The sequence below is a fragment of the Colossoma macropomum genome, unplaced genomic scaffold (genome assembly GCF_904425465.1).
Source record: "Colossoma macropomum unplaced genomic scaffold, Colossoma_macropomum, whole genome shotgun sequence".
Taxonomy (NCBI): domain Eukaryota; kingdom Metazoa; phylum Chordata; class Actinopteri; order Characiformes; family Serrasalmidae; genus Colossoma; species Colossoma macropomum.
The window spans coordinates 3703323-3720998 of NW_023494809.1; the positions used below are offsets into that span (position 1 = coordinate 3703323).

The following is a 17676-nucleotide window of genomic DNA, read 5'->3' on the forward strand; positions in this document are numbered from 1 at the left end:
TCATCCTATCAGAAATACCTGTTAAGTAACCCGGCTCACCAGAGCAGTGCGGTGGACGAACACTTCTTCCTCAACGAGAGTGCGTCTCAAGTGAGGTAAAACGTGCAGTTTTCATTGTACCAAATATTTCATGTTCTCTCTCGTCTTTGATTGGTTTCATATGGAATCCTTTCTCTTATTCAGAGAGATTTCCAAATTCAAGCCACTGTCGAGCAGCACATCAGTGAGTGTCATCGTTGGAGATTCTTTTGATGAACAGCTTCCTGCTCATCTCAACCAGGTGTGTGCCTTCAGCCTTTCCTCTCTCCCTCATAAACACTTCCTTTAGGTTTTAAAGACACTGTGCACCTTTGAAGAGTGCAGGTCTTTATTATCTGTTTTTTCTCTGTGTTAGGTTTTTGCTGAACTTCAGAGGAAGGCTTTAGAGCGGGTTTACCCACAGGCCCACCGCATTCACATTCGGGGGGCGGACCGTCGCATGATCTATAAAAAGCCGTCATCGGTAAGCAAACATTTACTGGAGCTGGTGTCAAAGAGACAGACCAAACAGCAGAGGCAGTGAGGCAGTGCTCAAACATGTCTGCCTTCCGAACAGCAGTAGGACGTTTCCTATTGGGAAAGAGTCACTCGCATTCACAGCTGTGCTGTATCATCACATTGTTTTTTTTTTTCATTGAAAAACTGGCTTTTTTTTGGGTGAGGTTTTACATTTTGGGTGTGTATTATAATGGTAACAGAATCTTTTTGTGGATAAAGACTTGTTATATGTACTATTGTCTTTTTCTATTTGTAACAGTATTTAGTAAAAGAAGACAAAACATCAGATTTATCCTGAGGATTGAAGTTTAATTATGACACCACATCAAAATAAAAATTTCCAACAGCTCTGGAATTTTATTCCATCCATATACATGCATAGCAACAACATTTTTTAAGAAATATTTTTTTTTCTTCCATAATAAGGACATTGGAATGATCATTTTTACAGTATCCCTCCCAAAATGCCCTCCCGCCCCGTTTATTAACATCAATAAACTCACTTTCGTACAACTGTTTTGTTTTTTTTTCCTCATGGGTTAGAAATATCTGCCATGTTCCCGTTGCCATAATACTGCTTTCAGTAATGTTCCCTTTTTTTGTTTTTTACAAAGTATTGCGTTGAGAGCAAATTTTAAAAAGGGAGACCGAAATGTATCGCAAACTGAAATACGAGTACTATACAAGAACGCTGCCATCCTCATTAAAACATCCACTTCTGAGTCGAAGAAAAGAGACAGAGACCAACAGCTACATACATATGCAAAGCCGTATGTATATGCCGAAACATGAGATGCAGAGTTGTGCCTGGTTTTCCCTCCATACAGTGTTTTAAGGCTGAGAAGTCATGAGTATCGCACTGCAAATGACATTTAGGCATATACAAAAATAAACTAAAAAAAAAACTAAACAAACAAAAAAAATTACAGCAAATAAGAATACACAAGTGCTTCAGTAGCTATTTTTGTGTCTAAAATGCATTTCAGATTTGTATTGTGTCTATTGTCTCGTTGAACCTACAATACAGTGTAAACAATGTTTGCTACACAAGAATGACTATACAATAACATTACAAACAACTCTGATATAAATTTCCTTTGCGTTTAAATTAAGATCACTACTCCTATTAATACTGATTGTAAAATAAATAAATGTGAAAGTGGCACCAATATTACACTTGGAATTTTTTTTTTCCTCAATGATTTTGCATTTAAGTCTTGATGAAAAATGACGAAACATGAAGCTTCTCTTGATTGTCCACAAGCAGCATATAAAACTGCATGATGCACTATTCCAGACACGACAGTGTAGCCAAAAAGAGAGGAGGAAGGGGAAAGGAGGGATGGAGGGGAAAGCATGATTTCATTTCACGTGCTCGGCAGCATGTGACGAGCAATAAAACTTCTTGTGAGTGATAAAGTTTGACAAGTTATTGAACTGGATGTCACAGAGGCGGCAGTACTTGCCGCTTCCGGCTGGCTGAGCCGACCCATTCATGCCTTTGGCCGCAACGGGTGGCGTCTCCTCGGTCGGTGATTTAGATGTGGGTGAAGCATTGTCATTGGATTCTGGGGGGTTTTCAGAGCCCCATGTGGGTGATGTTTGCCCTTCAGCTGGTGAGGCGTTGTTGGGCTGGTTCTCCTGCTGAGGGGGTACCGCTTGGTTCTCATCCAGTTTGTGCCCGCCATTGATGATTACCATTCCCCTGTTTTTGGGAAGCAGGGGCAGTGGTTCTTTCCCGGGGTTAGGGCAGCCGTTGGCCGCTGGTTGTTCTTTGCCCTCTTCACTTGCTCCATTAGTACCCTGTTCTTGCTCATTGGGTTCACCCTGCTTAACCGTGCCACCTGCCATGTAATCAGTAGGCTTTATCCCGAAATATGGCGATATTGGCTCTGCGCCTTTGACCTTTTTTATTGCTCCAGGATAAAGGCAGTGAGGCAAAAACATGCTCTTGTTCTCTTCTTTGGAGGGCAAGAGCTGGAGGTCGTTGAAAGCCTTCAGCTCTGGCACAGGCCCGAGGTGCGGAGGGAACAGACTGCCGTTTTGCACCATCAGCTTGGTGCCGCTATTTTTCTCACATTTCACAGAATTTTTGTCGTACACGTCATCGGGATTACTACCTTCGCTCTTTATGCCCGGGAACACAGTCTGGTCCAGGCTGGCAATCTCGTTGTGTTGAGCAGCTGTGACTGGGCAAAAGTTCTGTTTATGGGCTAAGTAATTCTCCACCTTGTTAAAACTTATCTTGCAGACGGTGCATTCGTGATAGTCTAAGAGTCTTTTGGGCGAGTTGCATGTCTTGTCTGATGAGCACTTTTTGCTGAGATCGATTGGTGCATCCAGCTCTTGTTGGTCAGTAATGGCATTGCTTTTGGGAGCTAGGATGGATTTCGAAACCGTAAGAGAAGCCTCAAGGTGTTTGGGGACCATACCTGGAAAGACATCACAGCGGGAATGGAAGCGGTCAGCCAGACTTTCAACAGTTTCTTGGGATGTACAGGGGTTTCCCAAAGTGGGAACACCTAGAAATCCAGGCTGTGGCCCCAGTTGTTGTCGCTGCTCCTGGTCTGGCAGACACATTTCGTACATCTTCCTACGTTTGCGTGTCCTCATGGTCCTCTGCATGGCGGGCACCTTGTTTGCAGACATGCGCTTCATGGGTGGGTCGTGGCGTGAAGCACAGTAATACTGCTTGTGGACCATGAAAGTTTCGTGGCGACTGAAGGTGATGTTGCAGGCCTCGCAGGTGGTTTTGTTTGGGTCATTTTCGGCCTCCCCCAAGGAAGTGTTGGGACTTTTGACCTCTGTCTGCTTACCGTTAAGCCTGTCTTCAACACCTGTTGGAGTGGTGACCTTTTTCACTTGTCCAGTGACATCTTTATCAGGCACTTTGCCACCAGCATTCATAATGTCCAAGACCGAGGAATTCAAGCAAGCTGATGGCATTATATGATTATCGGTCTCCGATGGGTGGCATCCAGTGAGCATCCCTACTGAGCTGTGACCGCTGTTTGGGCTCACCTTGTCTGAAACACTTGAGAAATCTGGAGACTTTGCCATGTGCTGCCAACGACTATTGCAGTAGTGCTTCTTGTGGACTAAGTAGTTGTCCAGGTTATTGAAAGTTATGTTGCACTCAAAACATGTTGCCCCCTTTGGCATTAGAGGACTATATATAACTGGTGGGTAGCTGTTCCCTCCATGGCGTAGTCTGCGATGCACAAGTTCTGACATTTTGGCTAAAATTTCAGATGCTTGTGGTACTACTGAAATGTCCTGGGAGAACGCGAACTGCGACAGAAATGGGCCCATGGGAAAGGTGGGTCCCATGTTGTGCTGAACTGGTGAGGAAGCCAGTCTGGGACTGGAAGGCTCCGACTTAATCCTGGTGTAGGAGAAGCTAGCTTTGCCACCTGGGTGGCCTTCTCCCTTCTGCATTCCAAGTGCAAGCTTTTTCTCGGTTCTCTCCAGTTCTCCATCGGGGGTACCGTCCTTGTTGGGCATGCTTTTGGGACTTTGCAAGACGACGTCCTTCCTGGCAGCCAGCTCCGCTCGGGCCTGTTGCAGACTCTCCTCCGCCCCCCGCGGGGAGTGCTCGCTGTCGCTCTCCCTGTGAAGCTTGCCGGAGTGGCCATGTAAGTCCTGATGCTGCAAGAGTTCCCTGTGGTTCTGGAAGCTGATATGGCAGTGATTGCATCTGAAGGCCGCCTGTGACAGGTGAGTGAGGATGTGGTGCTGGAATGTAATGAGAGAATCTGCCGTGTAGTTACAGATTGTGCATTTCAAGCTGGTGCCAGGGGGGAGAGTATCCTCCATTTTGACACCTGTGAGGAAGATAAAAGGGGCGTATATCAGGTCTTTTGTTTGCCTTTCCCCTAATGTTAAGTACAACATAACAAAAATCTTGGGTTACGCCAAGGCTACTCCACCTGACATTAGACTAAAAATACACAAAAAAGTCTCGGCTGAGCTGCTGAAATAAATAGGTTTCAGTTCTAAGATGGGAAGATAAGGACTCTTACAGCTTCAGTGGTTTACAACAAAATATAAAGAGCAAAAGCTTTATTAAATTATTTTGCTCACCACTGTGCGTGTTCAGGTGCATTTCCAGGGCACGAGGGCTACTGAAGCTCTTGTTGCACTGTGGGAAAGGGCAGATGCTGGGGGTTTGGTGGGGGTTTGCCTCATTTTCCTCAGGTACACTCTCGGGCTCCCTCTGTCGCCCGCTGCAGTAGTACATCAGATGGGCCTGCAGGTTCCTCTCACTTCTAAACCAGATCCCACATGCCTTGCAAGGGAATATGTCCTCTGGAAGAAAGATAGATGCAGACATGATGAGAAACAATACTTAACTATACTAAATTCTAAATCATTTTCATTGTACTGAAGGGATTTGGACATTTTGTTCAAAATAAAGGGTAAAAGAAGAAAATTGTTTAGTTAATGTAAATTATAAATAAGGGCAAGCAGACCAGGCATATTGCAAATAATCGATGAAAGCTTGTGGGGGTCACTTAGTATTATGTCTTATTTCTTTCACTGCTAAACCACTTAGCATTTTTGGGTTGGACATTCCTCCCAACAACAATTCTGTCATGTACTTTTGCTGAAGTTGCACAGCAGCTTGAGATGATTCCAGTAGGGTGGTGCCCTTACCTCAAGGGCAAACGAAAACAGAGCACCATCTGCTAGTAGTAGCCTCCCTGTCAAGCTGAACCTTAGATAGCCCTTATTAAATCAACAAACAAGTCTTTGCACATGGGTTGAATTTTGCAATTAACATGTTGGTCAGAGTGTTTGTTGTAAACTACGCTGAAGGTCGTTTATTCTTATCCATGCTACAGAGGTTAATCCATGAATACCTGACACATGCAGCACATTGCGCTTTGTAGGTGACTGTATGTAATGAGGGCTGAGTTGGCTCAAACAATTGGCCAAAATGCAGGCCAGCATGGCCAGGGGAACAGGTGAGTGTCCATATGCAACACCTTTGCCGCCAAGTTTGCTGTAGGAGCCACTGCTATGACTTTATTAGTGTACTGTGTGATTGAGTGCGTGTTAATTTGTGATTTGGATCACGTGTACAGCGTATATAGGTTGACAGTTATTTCACATGGTAAACTCTGTCTTGTGTTACTCACTGTTGACTATAGCGGTAGGGAGAATGGAGGCCATGGCAGCTTGCTGGGGTAGGAGCTGGATGGTGTCCAACAGGCGTGCTGGGTACATGCCCTCACTCAGGGACATATGGTTGACCGAGTGCAGCCGGGAGTCAAAGTCCACCACAAACGCCACCAGCTCTTCTCCTTCCATTATGGTCTTAGTGGTTGTGCACCATAGCTGACCACCTGATAGAAAAAAAATATATATACTGATTTAATTCACACCCCTCAATGAACACATATAAACAGTATAATAAGCAGTTTGATAATTGATATGCTAAATGAATATGCAGTAACACATTTAGAGGTGAATCTATGACTATAAAATGAATCTATATCTCTAAAATTGGCATTGCATATATGTTTAATTCAAAACAACAGAGATTGCTTGTTAATCAGTAAATATAAAGCAATTACGCTAAGTGTCAAATCATAAAGTATTTATTTTACGCTTGCTCTGTGAATGGTAGATGAAAATGAAGAGTCAACAATAGTCATTGGATTATAAATTGACATTTCCATACATATTTCCCAAAATACACTTCAGAAATACAGAATTCATTAATTGGTAAACTACAAAGTTGCAACATAAGCTCAACATTTTGTACCATGGGTACTGTTTTCCAACCAGCTGTACCATTCAGCACAAGTACTGCACTGAGAAAAAGGTCTGTAATACTTTCTTGCAGTTGCGTTTTCAGATAAAACATTCTCCCAGAGTATTCTGAACATATTTATTAACTTAGAAGAATAGAGAGAGACAGCAGAGGGAGGGAGGGGGGAGAGCGGGTAAGAGGGAAGGTTTTAAGCTCAGATAATATTTATCTCTGCACATGACAGGGCTTTCAGCCGCTCTTCATTTTCCATTCAAGAGATTAAAGTTTTTAATATGACTATTTACAAAAATCTGGCTGCCGAGATAACAACAAACTATGATATGCCGGTGCTAAATGGCAGAATTAGGACATTGTTTCAGAAGGAAAAGCCGGACAATTAATTAAAGCGCTCTGTTAGCTTTCAAAGATGTGCAAACACTCCGACAGAGCATCAGAATGAAGGAGGACCTGTGATTCCAGTCCAGCTGTTGGCTCAGGAAGCGGCAGGGGACGCATTAGTGAGAGGTAAGAGCAGAAACGCTACAAGAATGTTTTTGCTGAATCCAACGCTAAACGAGCCCATTACAAATGTTTATAATAAAAGAAACCTGAATTGAGGTCATTACATAAACACACTCTCGCTCTACCATGGCAGTCCTTGCAATCACTGGATTCTCGTTCCCTTGCGGTACTTTTATTTTGAAGTGACACTGCAGTTTCTGTTTTATTAGTCATTAGACTCTTACATTTTAAAGGAATACTACAGCATTTTTCAACCTAATGTCTATCTGCTGCATCTCCAACATACCATTAACAGCCAGGCACAATAACTGGCCATTGGCTCCTGTTGGTATGTTATGGATCTTTTTTCCAAATACAGGAAAATGTAATAAAATTGTTGTCCATCGAATATGAAACAAATTTAAAAATGTTTTGTCGGTACGTCCCTCAGAATCTTCTGAGAGCGTCTCATTTACCATCATTCATAGAAAAAACTGTCTAAGATTAAAAAAATAGGCATCTGGTTACATCCTATCAGTGTAAAGTGAGTGGGAAAGGGGAGGATAATAGATACATCATTATGGTATTCATGCACCCACCCACCCACGCAGAAGACTGGGCTCTTTTGTACATCAGTCATAAATTCCAGGGTTTATGATTTTAGGAGTTTATTTTATTACAGGGTAGTGTGGCAGGTGCTGAAAAAGTTCTGTACAGCTTTATTTACCTGAGCCAAATCAATCTGTGCAGTAAATAATTAGAGCTCTATAAATTTTAACATACAGAACGTTAAATAAATCAAATTAAATCACGCTCAGAGTTAAAAATTAGATTGAACCTGAAAATATGTGCATACATATAAACAAACACAAGACACATCTTTAGTATTTCTTTTTTCTCTGCATCGAAAATATGTATTGTATCCAGACACCACTTTATTATATCAAATCAAATTTTTAGTTTTATGAACTGTTACACCCCTGGTTCATGGTAATCATCTGAATGCTACAGGTGCGGCCGATAGAGATTAAAGAAAATCTAATCTCTATCAGGCTCTGCTTAAAGGAAAATCTGAATGCTACAGGTGCGGCCGATAAGATTAGATTCTCCTTTAAGCAGAGCCTGATACACCACTATTGGGTGTCAGTGTTCAAACTGTGTAACACAAATGTCACAGCGCTGAAGTGTTAATAAAATAGGTCACTGCTATGAGTGCTGCGTATGAGTGTGAGTTAAGAGAAAGGAGCAGTGCTGCCTCTAAAAGCAGCCCTATCAGCAGGTAGATCTACACACTGCCTCTTCATCAGCTGGATCCTGTCACCCACGCCACACACTGCCTGGAGAGGCTCTCTCAATCCTTATCTCCTAATTAAAATAACAAAACTCCCGCTGCGCTCGCCAGCAGTTACCATCAACGCACATCCAAACTGTCACCTGCCACAGGGGGAGCAGCTCCACACCACTCCGTCCTCCGAAAGTGGCGTGCCTGTCATTAATAGCTCGTTACTAACATATCCATGGCATGGACCAAAGGGGCTAAAAAGGCAAAAGAATGCCGCTGCGTTGTTTGTTGTCAAAAAGTCATCTGGTGGTTGTCTCACCCCCCCCCGCCAAAAGCGCCCTGGCAAAATAGAAAACTGGCATGTCAATGGGTACAACATGCTAAACTAATGACGAGATGTAAATTGTAATAATTTCTACTCTTCTCATACTGTACACATGCTTATTTCTTGAGAGGAAGCACTTGTACTGGTATTTATTGTTGGTACCTTGCTGGTTGCTTTAGGGTGAAAGTCACTGGGTTGGTATGCTCCAGGCTGTCCTCACCGTATTCCATTACAATTAGATTTTGTCTAGCTGCATTGACTTCACACGCCCTGTCTCGACTTCAGTATTTTTATTTTTCTATTCTAAAATATTAGGTTATGAAGGTTCATAATACACCTTTCCTTGGGGAAGTGAATGTAGTGTACCTTTAAACTCATTTAAGCTACACAATTGGACCTTGATTGTTGTACCTTTGAGGATACATTTACATTGTTTTTTCTCTGGTGAACAAAAATGTACCTCAAGTTGCCTTTTTTCTGATACTGTAAACTAGTACACTGAGTTACGTGGACTGCTGAGGAAATCCCAGAGGACACCGAAAATTAGCATTTTTTCAATTTACCTGTGGCCTCTTGCCTATATTTCTTTGTAGCAGTTATTAGTTTTTATTTTACTACTGAGAACAGGCCGATGATTTGCCCAATCACAACTGTTTTTAGTAACCAAATGCTAAATTGGGTCCAAAACAAAAAGAAAATGGGAAAGCCTAACAAGAACTGAAAGCACACACGGAGGACTTTCATCTCACTACTGTACTCACCTAAAACTAGGGGTTCCTAAATGATTGGCTTGGGTAACATTATGTGAAAGTACTTTAAACTTTAACACGGTTCTTCAAATTCGCACATCTCATTTAGAGAAATCTGTACAGAACCATCCATTGAAAGGTTCTTAAGGGAACCAACAGTGGTGCTTTTATGGCATCGCTCCAAAGGACCCTTTTTGGCCCTGTTACGTTTAATGAGTGCAGGCTGCAGGATGGGGTTCATCACATTACTGCAACACATGAGCTCAGTCTAACTGCAGCCCCTGCGCTGCTTTCCGAACACAGTGGCTACGTGTGGAAGCGATTTCACCCTGCCGCAGCAGCTGGCCGCATTGCAAAGCAGGAAGTCGCACTCGAGGCTTCCTGTACGTGCTGTTATTCGGCCATGCTGGTGTGTTTATATGCAGCGTAATGTGCAGGTGGGTCAGTGGTACGCCTGCAGGCAGGAAGCGCATACAGGAGGAGAAGAGGAGCCGAGCTGGGAGAAAAAAAAAGTGCAGCTTGCGCCCGGACCCGCCGTGTTTTTTCGCCCGCGAGCCGCCGAGAGCCTTTGTGCGCCGGCCAATGCGAGCTGCAATGAAGGCTATTGTCTGCCTCCTCCTGCAGCGCACCTGATAAAAGAATAAAGAACTCTGACATATTCCAAAAACAATGGAGGAATTAAGGGCGAGACAATAAGCCAGCTGCTTCATTTAAACAATCAAAAACGCCGGCATCCTGTACATAGTCCAGATAATTTAGCCTCTCCACTACATTCCCTCAGTATGGCATGCAGTGGCTCTCTCTGCCCTAAATCAGGCGGCTTTGCTGCTTGTAAGTACAGTTAGCAGCCTAATAACGGTTTTAAACACACAGTTAAAGAGGTGGACATAAAGGAACTGAAGACGCAAATTATGGAATTACAGATTTAAGTGTTTTCCCCCACCTCGCAGACAATGATGAATCGAAAGGAATCGCAGGAGCACACGGATCAAGCTGCAGAGATTTCAAAAGGCAGGCATCACAGGGCACTTTAATTGCTTTGACTTTGCAGGAAAAAGACACTGTAAATGTACGATGGCAACGAACGGGCGTTAGGATTCTCTTTGTAAGTGCTGAAATACGGTCACACCATTGGACCACTGCAGTCGTATCTTAATGAAAACAGAAACAAATCTCTCTCTCTGTTTTCCCCTCTCTCTGGGAGACAACAAAGTGGTGAAGGAGCTGACAGAAGGGGGAGGATAATTAAACTGGCCTGAAGACAGGTATTCAAATGTTTGTGTGTATAAACATTGCAACACTTTAATAGTTTGCTGTAAAACGCGTAGTTAAGCACATCAGCTTTTGTCTTACCCATCTGTCCAGACAAATGACTGCAGCAGAAGCTCAAACAGTGCCCTTGCAGCAGCCCACAGCTCACTAATATGCGCTCTACAAAAACACACAGCAATTATATTCTACTAAAAGGTGCTCAAGCTACTGTATATTTTCTTCAGTGATTAGAACTGGATTCCTATATATATTTAGTCGGTGCACATACAGCTTAAAAAGCGGCTCAAATGAAAGGAGCTATATGTAGGATTAAACAAGGCAGGGAGTTTTTCTTTCAGAGCTTATCACTGGTTTGGATAATGCAAGGTAAACATTGTGTGACTGAATTTGAGTCTATATGACTATTCTTTCTGGTGTGCGTTTATGACATTACAACATTACATTTTTGCTTTTTATTTTCATTTTAATGTATGTATGTTTTGCCTCATTTGAAATCCTTTACACTGCATGAAAATTTTATAATTAATGGACGAAACAGAAATGTCGCAAAATTACCTGAGTATAAAGGTGGAAATAAAATACTGTTACATTATTGTTTACAACATTTTTTTCCTTGTACTGTAAAGTCATCATTTTGGATTTATGACACTGATGACTCATTTAAACCATGACCTGAAGATGCCTTTTCTTTCCTTAGTTCAACTCCTGACAAATGATTCAGCTGTAAATACTAGGCTACCACTGGTTCTAAATACAATTTCAAGAAATGCCTTAGGGCAGTGGTCACCAACCCTCTTCTTGGAGATCTGCTTTCCTGCAGAGTTGAGTTCCAACCTGCATCTAACACGCTGCCCCCTCCCCTTACATAACACTAATGCATCTGATCCACCCAGTCAAGAACTTCTGATGAATTAGCTGCAGCAGGTATGGCAGATTGTGGTTGGAACTAGATTCCACAGGAAGGCAGATTTCCAGGACCAAGGCTGGTGACCACAGCCTTAGGGTTTAAGACTTTTAGGCTCTCCCAAACTACAAAAGGTTCCTCCTAAAGCAGAATATTACTGTCGTAAGGAAACACATTCTGGCATTTATTTTACACTATTTGCACATGCTAGCTAGGTTTTACATTTTATGATAATGTCTCACTAGATATTTTGAAAATAAAGGCTTCCAAGCTTATTGCTTACACCAAATTAAACTACCAGTTAATGTTGAGAACATTTCTTTGCATAAATTAAGTTGATTTTCTACTGAAAGCCATGAAAAATGGTGTCTCAGGATGAGCACTGGTGAGATTTAGGGATAAGTATAGGGACTGAATTGTAGCTTCAGCTTGGTCTTTGTCCAGTCTGCTGAAGGTGGCTGGGAACTGAATGGTTCATGCAAACCTCTTTTAGGCCCCTAAGCTTTGAGGTATTTAGAATCTTTTAAAGGTCCTCACCTTCGTCTTGAGCCACTGGTCACCCACTGAAGAAGCCATGTGCTCCCACACCAACTCACTGCTTTTCAACTAACAGGGTCAGTAACAAGCTCTAAGACCTTAATCTTAAAAATCTAATTTGTTACAAGGTATTGATCACTGCTCTACATTCAATGGTGTAGAATTTGCTCTTCTCATTATAACCATAAGGGGGCACTCTTCTCATGCTAGACTACAATCATGAGGCTTTATGATCACTCAGATTATGGTGTTCTTTCTGTGAAAAACCCTAATGCTTGGTAAGATAACTGACAGATGAATGGAAGAAACACTTTTTTCTGCTTATTTCTTAAGCCTTAGGTCTAGAACTCTTCAGTACTTTTTAAATGATGACTTGATCAAGAGTATTTTAAGATGCTATTCAGTACTGTGCATATATACTGTGCATTCGGGTAGATAAAACTGCTTGAGTATAAGGTTGAAACTACCTATAATGTTTGAACAAAACATTCTAAGAAATAAATTCTTTGAACTGACTGGAATATCATCAAGGTTTAAAGCTTCAGACCAAATGAACAGTCAGAATTCTGTGGCGCAAGTCAGAAATTACGAACCTGTGCAACAGAAACTTTAAGCAGTAAGAATCCAGGTCACAGGAGACACGACACGACCCAAGAGATCTACAACAGCAGCTTTCTTTATACAAGTACAAGAAAACTTCGTCTTTCGACAATTTTACTGCATTTTTTTCTCTTCAAAAATAATTCTCTCTAATTCTTTCTCTGCCTCTCACTCGCTCTGATTCACACACACACACACACACACACACACACAATTACTGCTTAGAAAATATTCCAGCTTCAAGTTCTGATCTGATAAAGCAAATGATTCATAATATTTAAAATGAGATATTCTTCTTTATAATTAAATGCTGTTTCTTTGATAAGTCCCTTGAGATGCAAGCAGCTCTTTTCATAGCTGACTGAAAATGATATTGGCTCGATTGCTGCCATTTGTGGAATAAAGAGTGCCATGATGTGAATTACTATAAACCATTTTACACATCAATTAGCGCTAAAATTGGAACTTTATTTATTCGTTACTCAAACACCGAAAAAGCTTTTTTTATACTCTAGATAAATAACATGCTTGCTGCAATAAATAAATAAATAAATAAATAAATAGAAACAAATAAGCAAGCATATCTGGGACAAGTTGGAACCATGGCCAAGCTGCTAAAAAAAACAACCATAAAAGTAAATGAGAGGGTGTCATTAATTTTGTTCTGACCGATATGTATCATTAATTTGCAGTAAAATAGTCGCTTTCCACTCAAAACAACACAAAAAATAAACTAGCACAAATGAAATACTACAAGTGCTCAGCATTTTTACACTTTCAAATCATCAGAATTCACAACAGACCATTCAGTGGTAATATGAAAGCAGGGGAATGTTGAACAGCATGCAGAGATTTTTGAAATGCGGTGAATTCCCAGCCTTTTCTATGCATACCTGCCATTCTGTCTATTCTGTTAACTCCACACAGTGATGAGTCACGCCAACATTTGTTCCTAATGACAGTGACACAGCCTTCTATTTAAGTCTATGTGACTCTGAGGCCCTGCAGTTCCACACGCCTTCATCTCAAGAATAGCATTTTTTTTCCTCTATGAACTGGTTGTGGCTAGTTGACATGTGTTTACTGAGGCCCCTGCTGGGAGGGACACACATACACACTCAAACACATCCCTACTGCCCATTTTGACCGGCCGCATTAATGGGACACTCATGTTGCCGCTGTAACAGTAAGAGCTGTAGTGACGGGCCCGGGGGGGAGGTGCTGGACCCCCAGCTGTGGCCAGTGGCCCGCGTCCCCCTACCCAGCATGCCCCGCTGCGGGGAGCAGGTGAGCTAGCTGCGCTCTGGCTGGGCGGCCCTTCTCCAACATGGCTCCTTCCCCCGGCCACATGGGCCCATGGAACGCTGCCCTGCTGCAAATGCTCGGCCTGGAATCCGAAAAAAAGCATGGCTCCGGCTCCACGCTGAAAAAAATGTCCGTTTTTGGCCCTTCTGGCACGGGCGGCACTCATGGGAGAGTGCGCCAGATTGATGCACCTGTCAGCCATTTTGGAAGATGACGGATGGCCGCGACACGGGCTAATCGGAGGAGGAGAGCTGACAAAGATGTCGCCTCGGCCTGCGCCGCTGCGATCTGGCATTCTGGAACAGGACAGAGAGCGAACGGTTGGGGGGGGGTTGGGTGGTGGGGGGTCCTCATCACACAAAACAGGCCACTCGGGCTGGGCACTGAATTTGATATTTATATTCAATATCGACTTAATGGTTTCAAGCTAATTACTTCAGTACCACTGAACACTGAAATGTTCTGATCATTCGATTCCAACATCAAAAATTTAAAACCTCAGTAGTCAATCTGTCATTTAATAACCAAGTTCCATACCCAAGTAGTCAATTTATCGTTTAATACCACGTATCGATCTCTAAGTAGTTGATCTGCAGTTTGAGACAAAATTTCGATACCTAAGCAGTTGATTTGTCATTTGATACCTAATTTAGACTTCTAAGTGGTCAGTCTTTCATTTCATACAAATTTTGATGCCTTAGCCATGAATCCTCTCAGCATCAGTTAGCCAATAAGCATGAGTTCGACTTTTTACACCATGCTAACGTGGCTTCTGGAGTCAGGACTTGCATGTGTTTCATTTTACTTCTAAACAAAGTCAGAAATCAGAAGAGTTCTGAAGTATGGTTTTCAATAAACCATATTCAGGATGGATTCAAGAGCAGAAAGGTGCAATGCTTAATGGCCACCACAAAAATATAACTAAGATGTGGCATATCTAAATTTTATAAAACTTTATTTTTGACTAAGGAGACATGAGCATTTATTTTTATTTGAAGATATCAAAAACTGTACTGTCCATGTATTAGTACTGTCAAGGTATAGGTAACAAAAATCAACCTAATTCTACCAGCCACCCTCTCTTTTAGCATTTTCTCCCAGAAGAGACCAGGAGTGAGAGCCCTAAATACTGTAAAGTCAAGTCAATTTAAATCATGTAACTGTACACAACACCCACTTCTCTGTTACTTGCATGTGTACTGCATTTTCTGTTATTTTAATTGTATTAGAATTTATGCACGAGCACCAAGAGCAACTCCTTGTACATCATGCACTTGGCACATCTAACGCCATTTCATTTTTTTCCACTGGTCAATTTTAATAACATTTTAGCAATTACAAGATAAATTTATGAGCAGTGAGTGTGTGCTACCACAAAAACAAGTAAATACTGTCTATCCCAAACAAAACAAGGCCATCCTCACAAAGAGAAAAAGGAAGACTTCAAAAAGAAGAGATACAGAAAAACAAAATTCTTTACAGTTTACTCAATTTACTTTGCTGATCTCATTCATTGCACTTCACTTCACTTGGTTCCCACTTACACTACCTAGCTGGTCTTAGAGGGGATTTCCATTCTAAAGAGTACTGACCTTTTAGATAGTATCTATGAGTTCAGGAGGCAGATGCTCTATGAATGGTCTCTAAATTTTCATAAATAATAGGTCACTGAGTACTGCAGCTAATCGTTCATGAGGAAGCATCCTAAATATTTCCCTATATCAACAGAGGGTGGCATCTCTTAGATAATTATTAAGAACACATTTCCCAGCTAGGAGTAGCAATTTGTTGAGCCTAATGCCATTTCTGAAAAACACTAAGTCCACCTAGAGATTCGCCCAAAAATGGCCCATCCTGGCCCCACAGCTGCTCACACCTGATCCTCTCACCTGCCCCCCTCCCCCTGAGCCGTCCCATCACGCCCTGCTCCTAAGCCCCTATGTAATTCCATGTATTGCTGGAAGCAGGCGCTAATTACGCCCTCTTCCACCCTTAGCGGGTATCCGGCGGCTAAAGGGCCTAATTGCGTTTGTGGGCCGGAGCGGAGGGAGGGTGTCCGCTGCCCTCGCCCCGCCAGCCGCCATTCTGTCGTCCTGGCACAGCCCCCTCTGCTGCCCCCAGGTAGCTGCGGCGCGGCCATCTGGAGCCGACATCTGTCTCTCTATTGATCGCGAGGGCTTTAGCACTTGATCAAACACGCAGCGACAGGAAATTGCTCCTGTAGCCCACAGGAAAAGGCGCGGGGCTTATGCGGGGGTAATAGAGCGGAACAGAGAGGCTTCGGCCTTGCCACAGCCACGGCCGCCAGCCATGGCATCATCCGCCACGGAGAGAGACAGAGAGCGAGAGAGAGACGGTGAGAGAGGGACAGTGACAGTGGTGGCAGCAGTGGTGCTGTAGTGTGTGAGGTGCCAGTGTGTGTGTTGGTGTGGGAGGGTCTCTCTCAATCCAGCGCTTCCTTTATTTCTAGAAATGAGCAAATAAAAAACAAAGCTATATATGTTCAAATAAGAATTTAACACTGTGGTAGTAACTGCCAAAAAGAATGGTCATCTTTGATATGGTCATCTTTGGTCCAGATATAGTTTGATTCTTTTACTTTTAAGGATATTTCTAAATTGTAGTAGAATGTTTAGTTGTCATGAATAAATGTTGGTTGCCCCCTCTGGCGCAAATGGAAATTGTCCCAGTCTGAATATTAAACTGTGAAATATCTGTGGTTTTAAATATTAAAAATATCCATGTTTATTGATAGATTTGTCCTGATTTATTGATTTTCACAGTTGCTTACTGCCGCAGTCTTAATGTCTTGTGACTGTCTTGTTTCTCTCTTCCTCTCTCTCTCTCTCTCACACACACACACACACACACCACATCCGTCACCCCCACCCCCAAACTGTTCTGAGAGAAAAAGGGAAGGAAAAGGTTTTGAAATTAAAATCGTCCTCTCAAACATGTCTACACAGCAGCATTAATTGTGATGGAGGGGAAAAAGTCACTTCTTTGAATTTGTTGACAGGCTTCCCTTTGTAGCTGCATGCGGAATGTGGACGTCCTGAAAAAAGATGCCTTTCTGAAACTGGGAAAGGGGCTGGAATCAAGTCAAAAAAAAAGCCCAAATACATACCCCCCAAAAAGAGATTCCCTCCAGATAAATGGAGCAGATGGTAAGCAGTTTTTCCTGCTTTGTCCCGGAAAGCAACCACTGTACCTTCAGAGGTCTCAGCACGGTCATCATTTTGAATCATTTCAATGTTTTCCAAACAGCTGCTATAAATGCATGTAAATGCTCATTATGAACATCACTGAAACTGTTCAGCATTCCTGCCTAATATCTGTATAATTTAGGTCCTCTTTTCTCAAATAACATAAACCAAAAATGTCAGTTCATTTAAAAGCAAATTAGCTTTGTAATAAATACTTTACTAAATTGTGTTAAGGAATTGGAGAAAAGGGAAAAACTACAAGCTCATAATCAGTCCTGTAAAGCAGGAGCTGTTGTCTCCAAAGCAGGACTGCTCATTTGTTATTTGAGTAGTTTCTGTGTTTTATGAATGAATCCATATAGATTACTATATTTTTTTACATAGTACACCACAGTGACATCACAACTTCAGCTCCTATCAAATTCATTTCCTCTAAAATACTCGGAAAGATGTATTAATGCTTAACCCCTAAATGCATACCTTAGTTTGCTTGCAATTTGTGACCTCATTGCCCTCCACACCTCATCCATTTCTTCGGATAAACGACAAACATATATATGTGTATAGATATATATATATATATATATATATATATATATATATATATATATATATATATATATATATATATATGCGTTCAGTGTAAGTGCCGAGGAGCTAACAACCCAAAGTATGTACGAAACATCCATGCATTTAACCC

General features: G+C 42.1%; 2 protein-coding genes across 2 annotated transcripts in view; one reads left to right on the top strand and one right to left on the bottom strand.

Annotated features, from left to right (window-relative positions):
• si:dkey-122a22.2 overlaps positions 1-892 on the top strand; it is a 54888-nt gene extending 53996 nt beyond the window's left edge. Inside the window, exons 9-11 of the mRNA XM_036558338.1 lie at positions 13-95; positions 184-280; positions 395-892. Of these exons, the coding sequence (XP_036414231.1) occupies positions 13-95; positions 184-280; positions 395-562 (348 nt within the window). The 3' untranslated portion in view covers positions 563-892. The remainder of the gene's footprint in view (positions 1-12; positions 96-183; positions 281-394) is intronic.
• Positions 826-17676, bottom strand: part of zfpm2a (zinc finger protein, FOG family member 2a) — a 163136-nt gene continuing 146285 nt past the window's right edge. Inside the window, exons 6-8 of the mRNA XM_036558337.1 lie at positions 5679-5885; positions 4621-4845; positions 826-4361 (exon numbers count right to left, since the gene is read on the bottom strand). Coding sequence (XP_036414230.1) covers positions 1900-4361; positions 4621-4845; positions 5679-5885 — 2894 coding nt within the window. The 3' untranslated portion in view covers positions 826-1899. The remainder of the gene's footprint in view (positions 4362-4620; positions 4846-5678; positions 5886-17676) is intronic.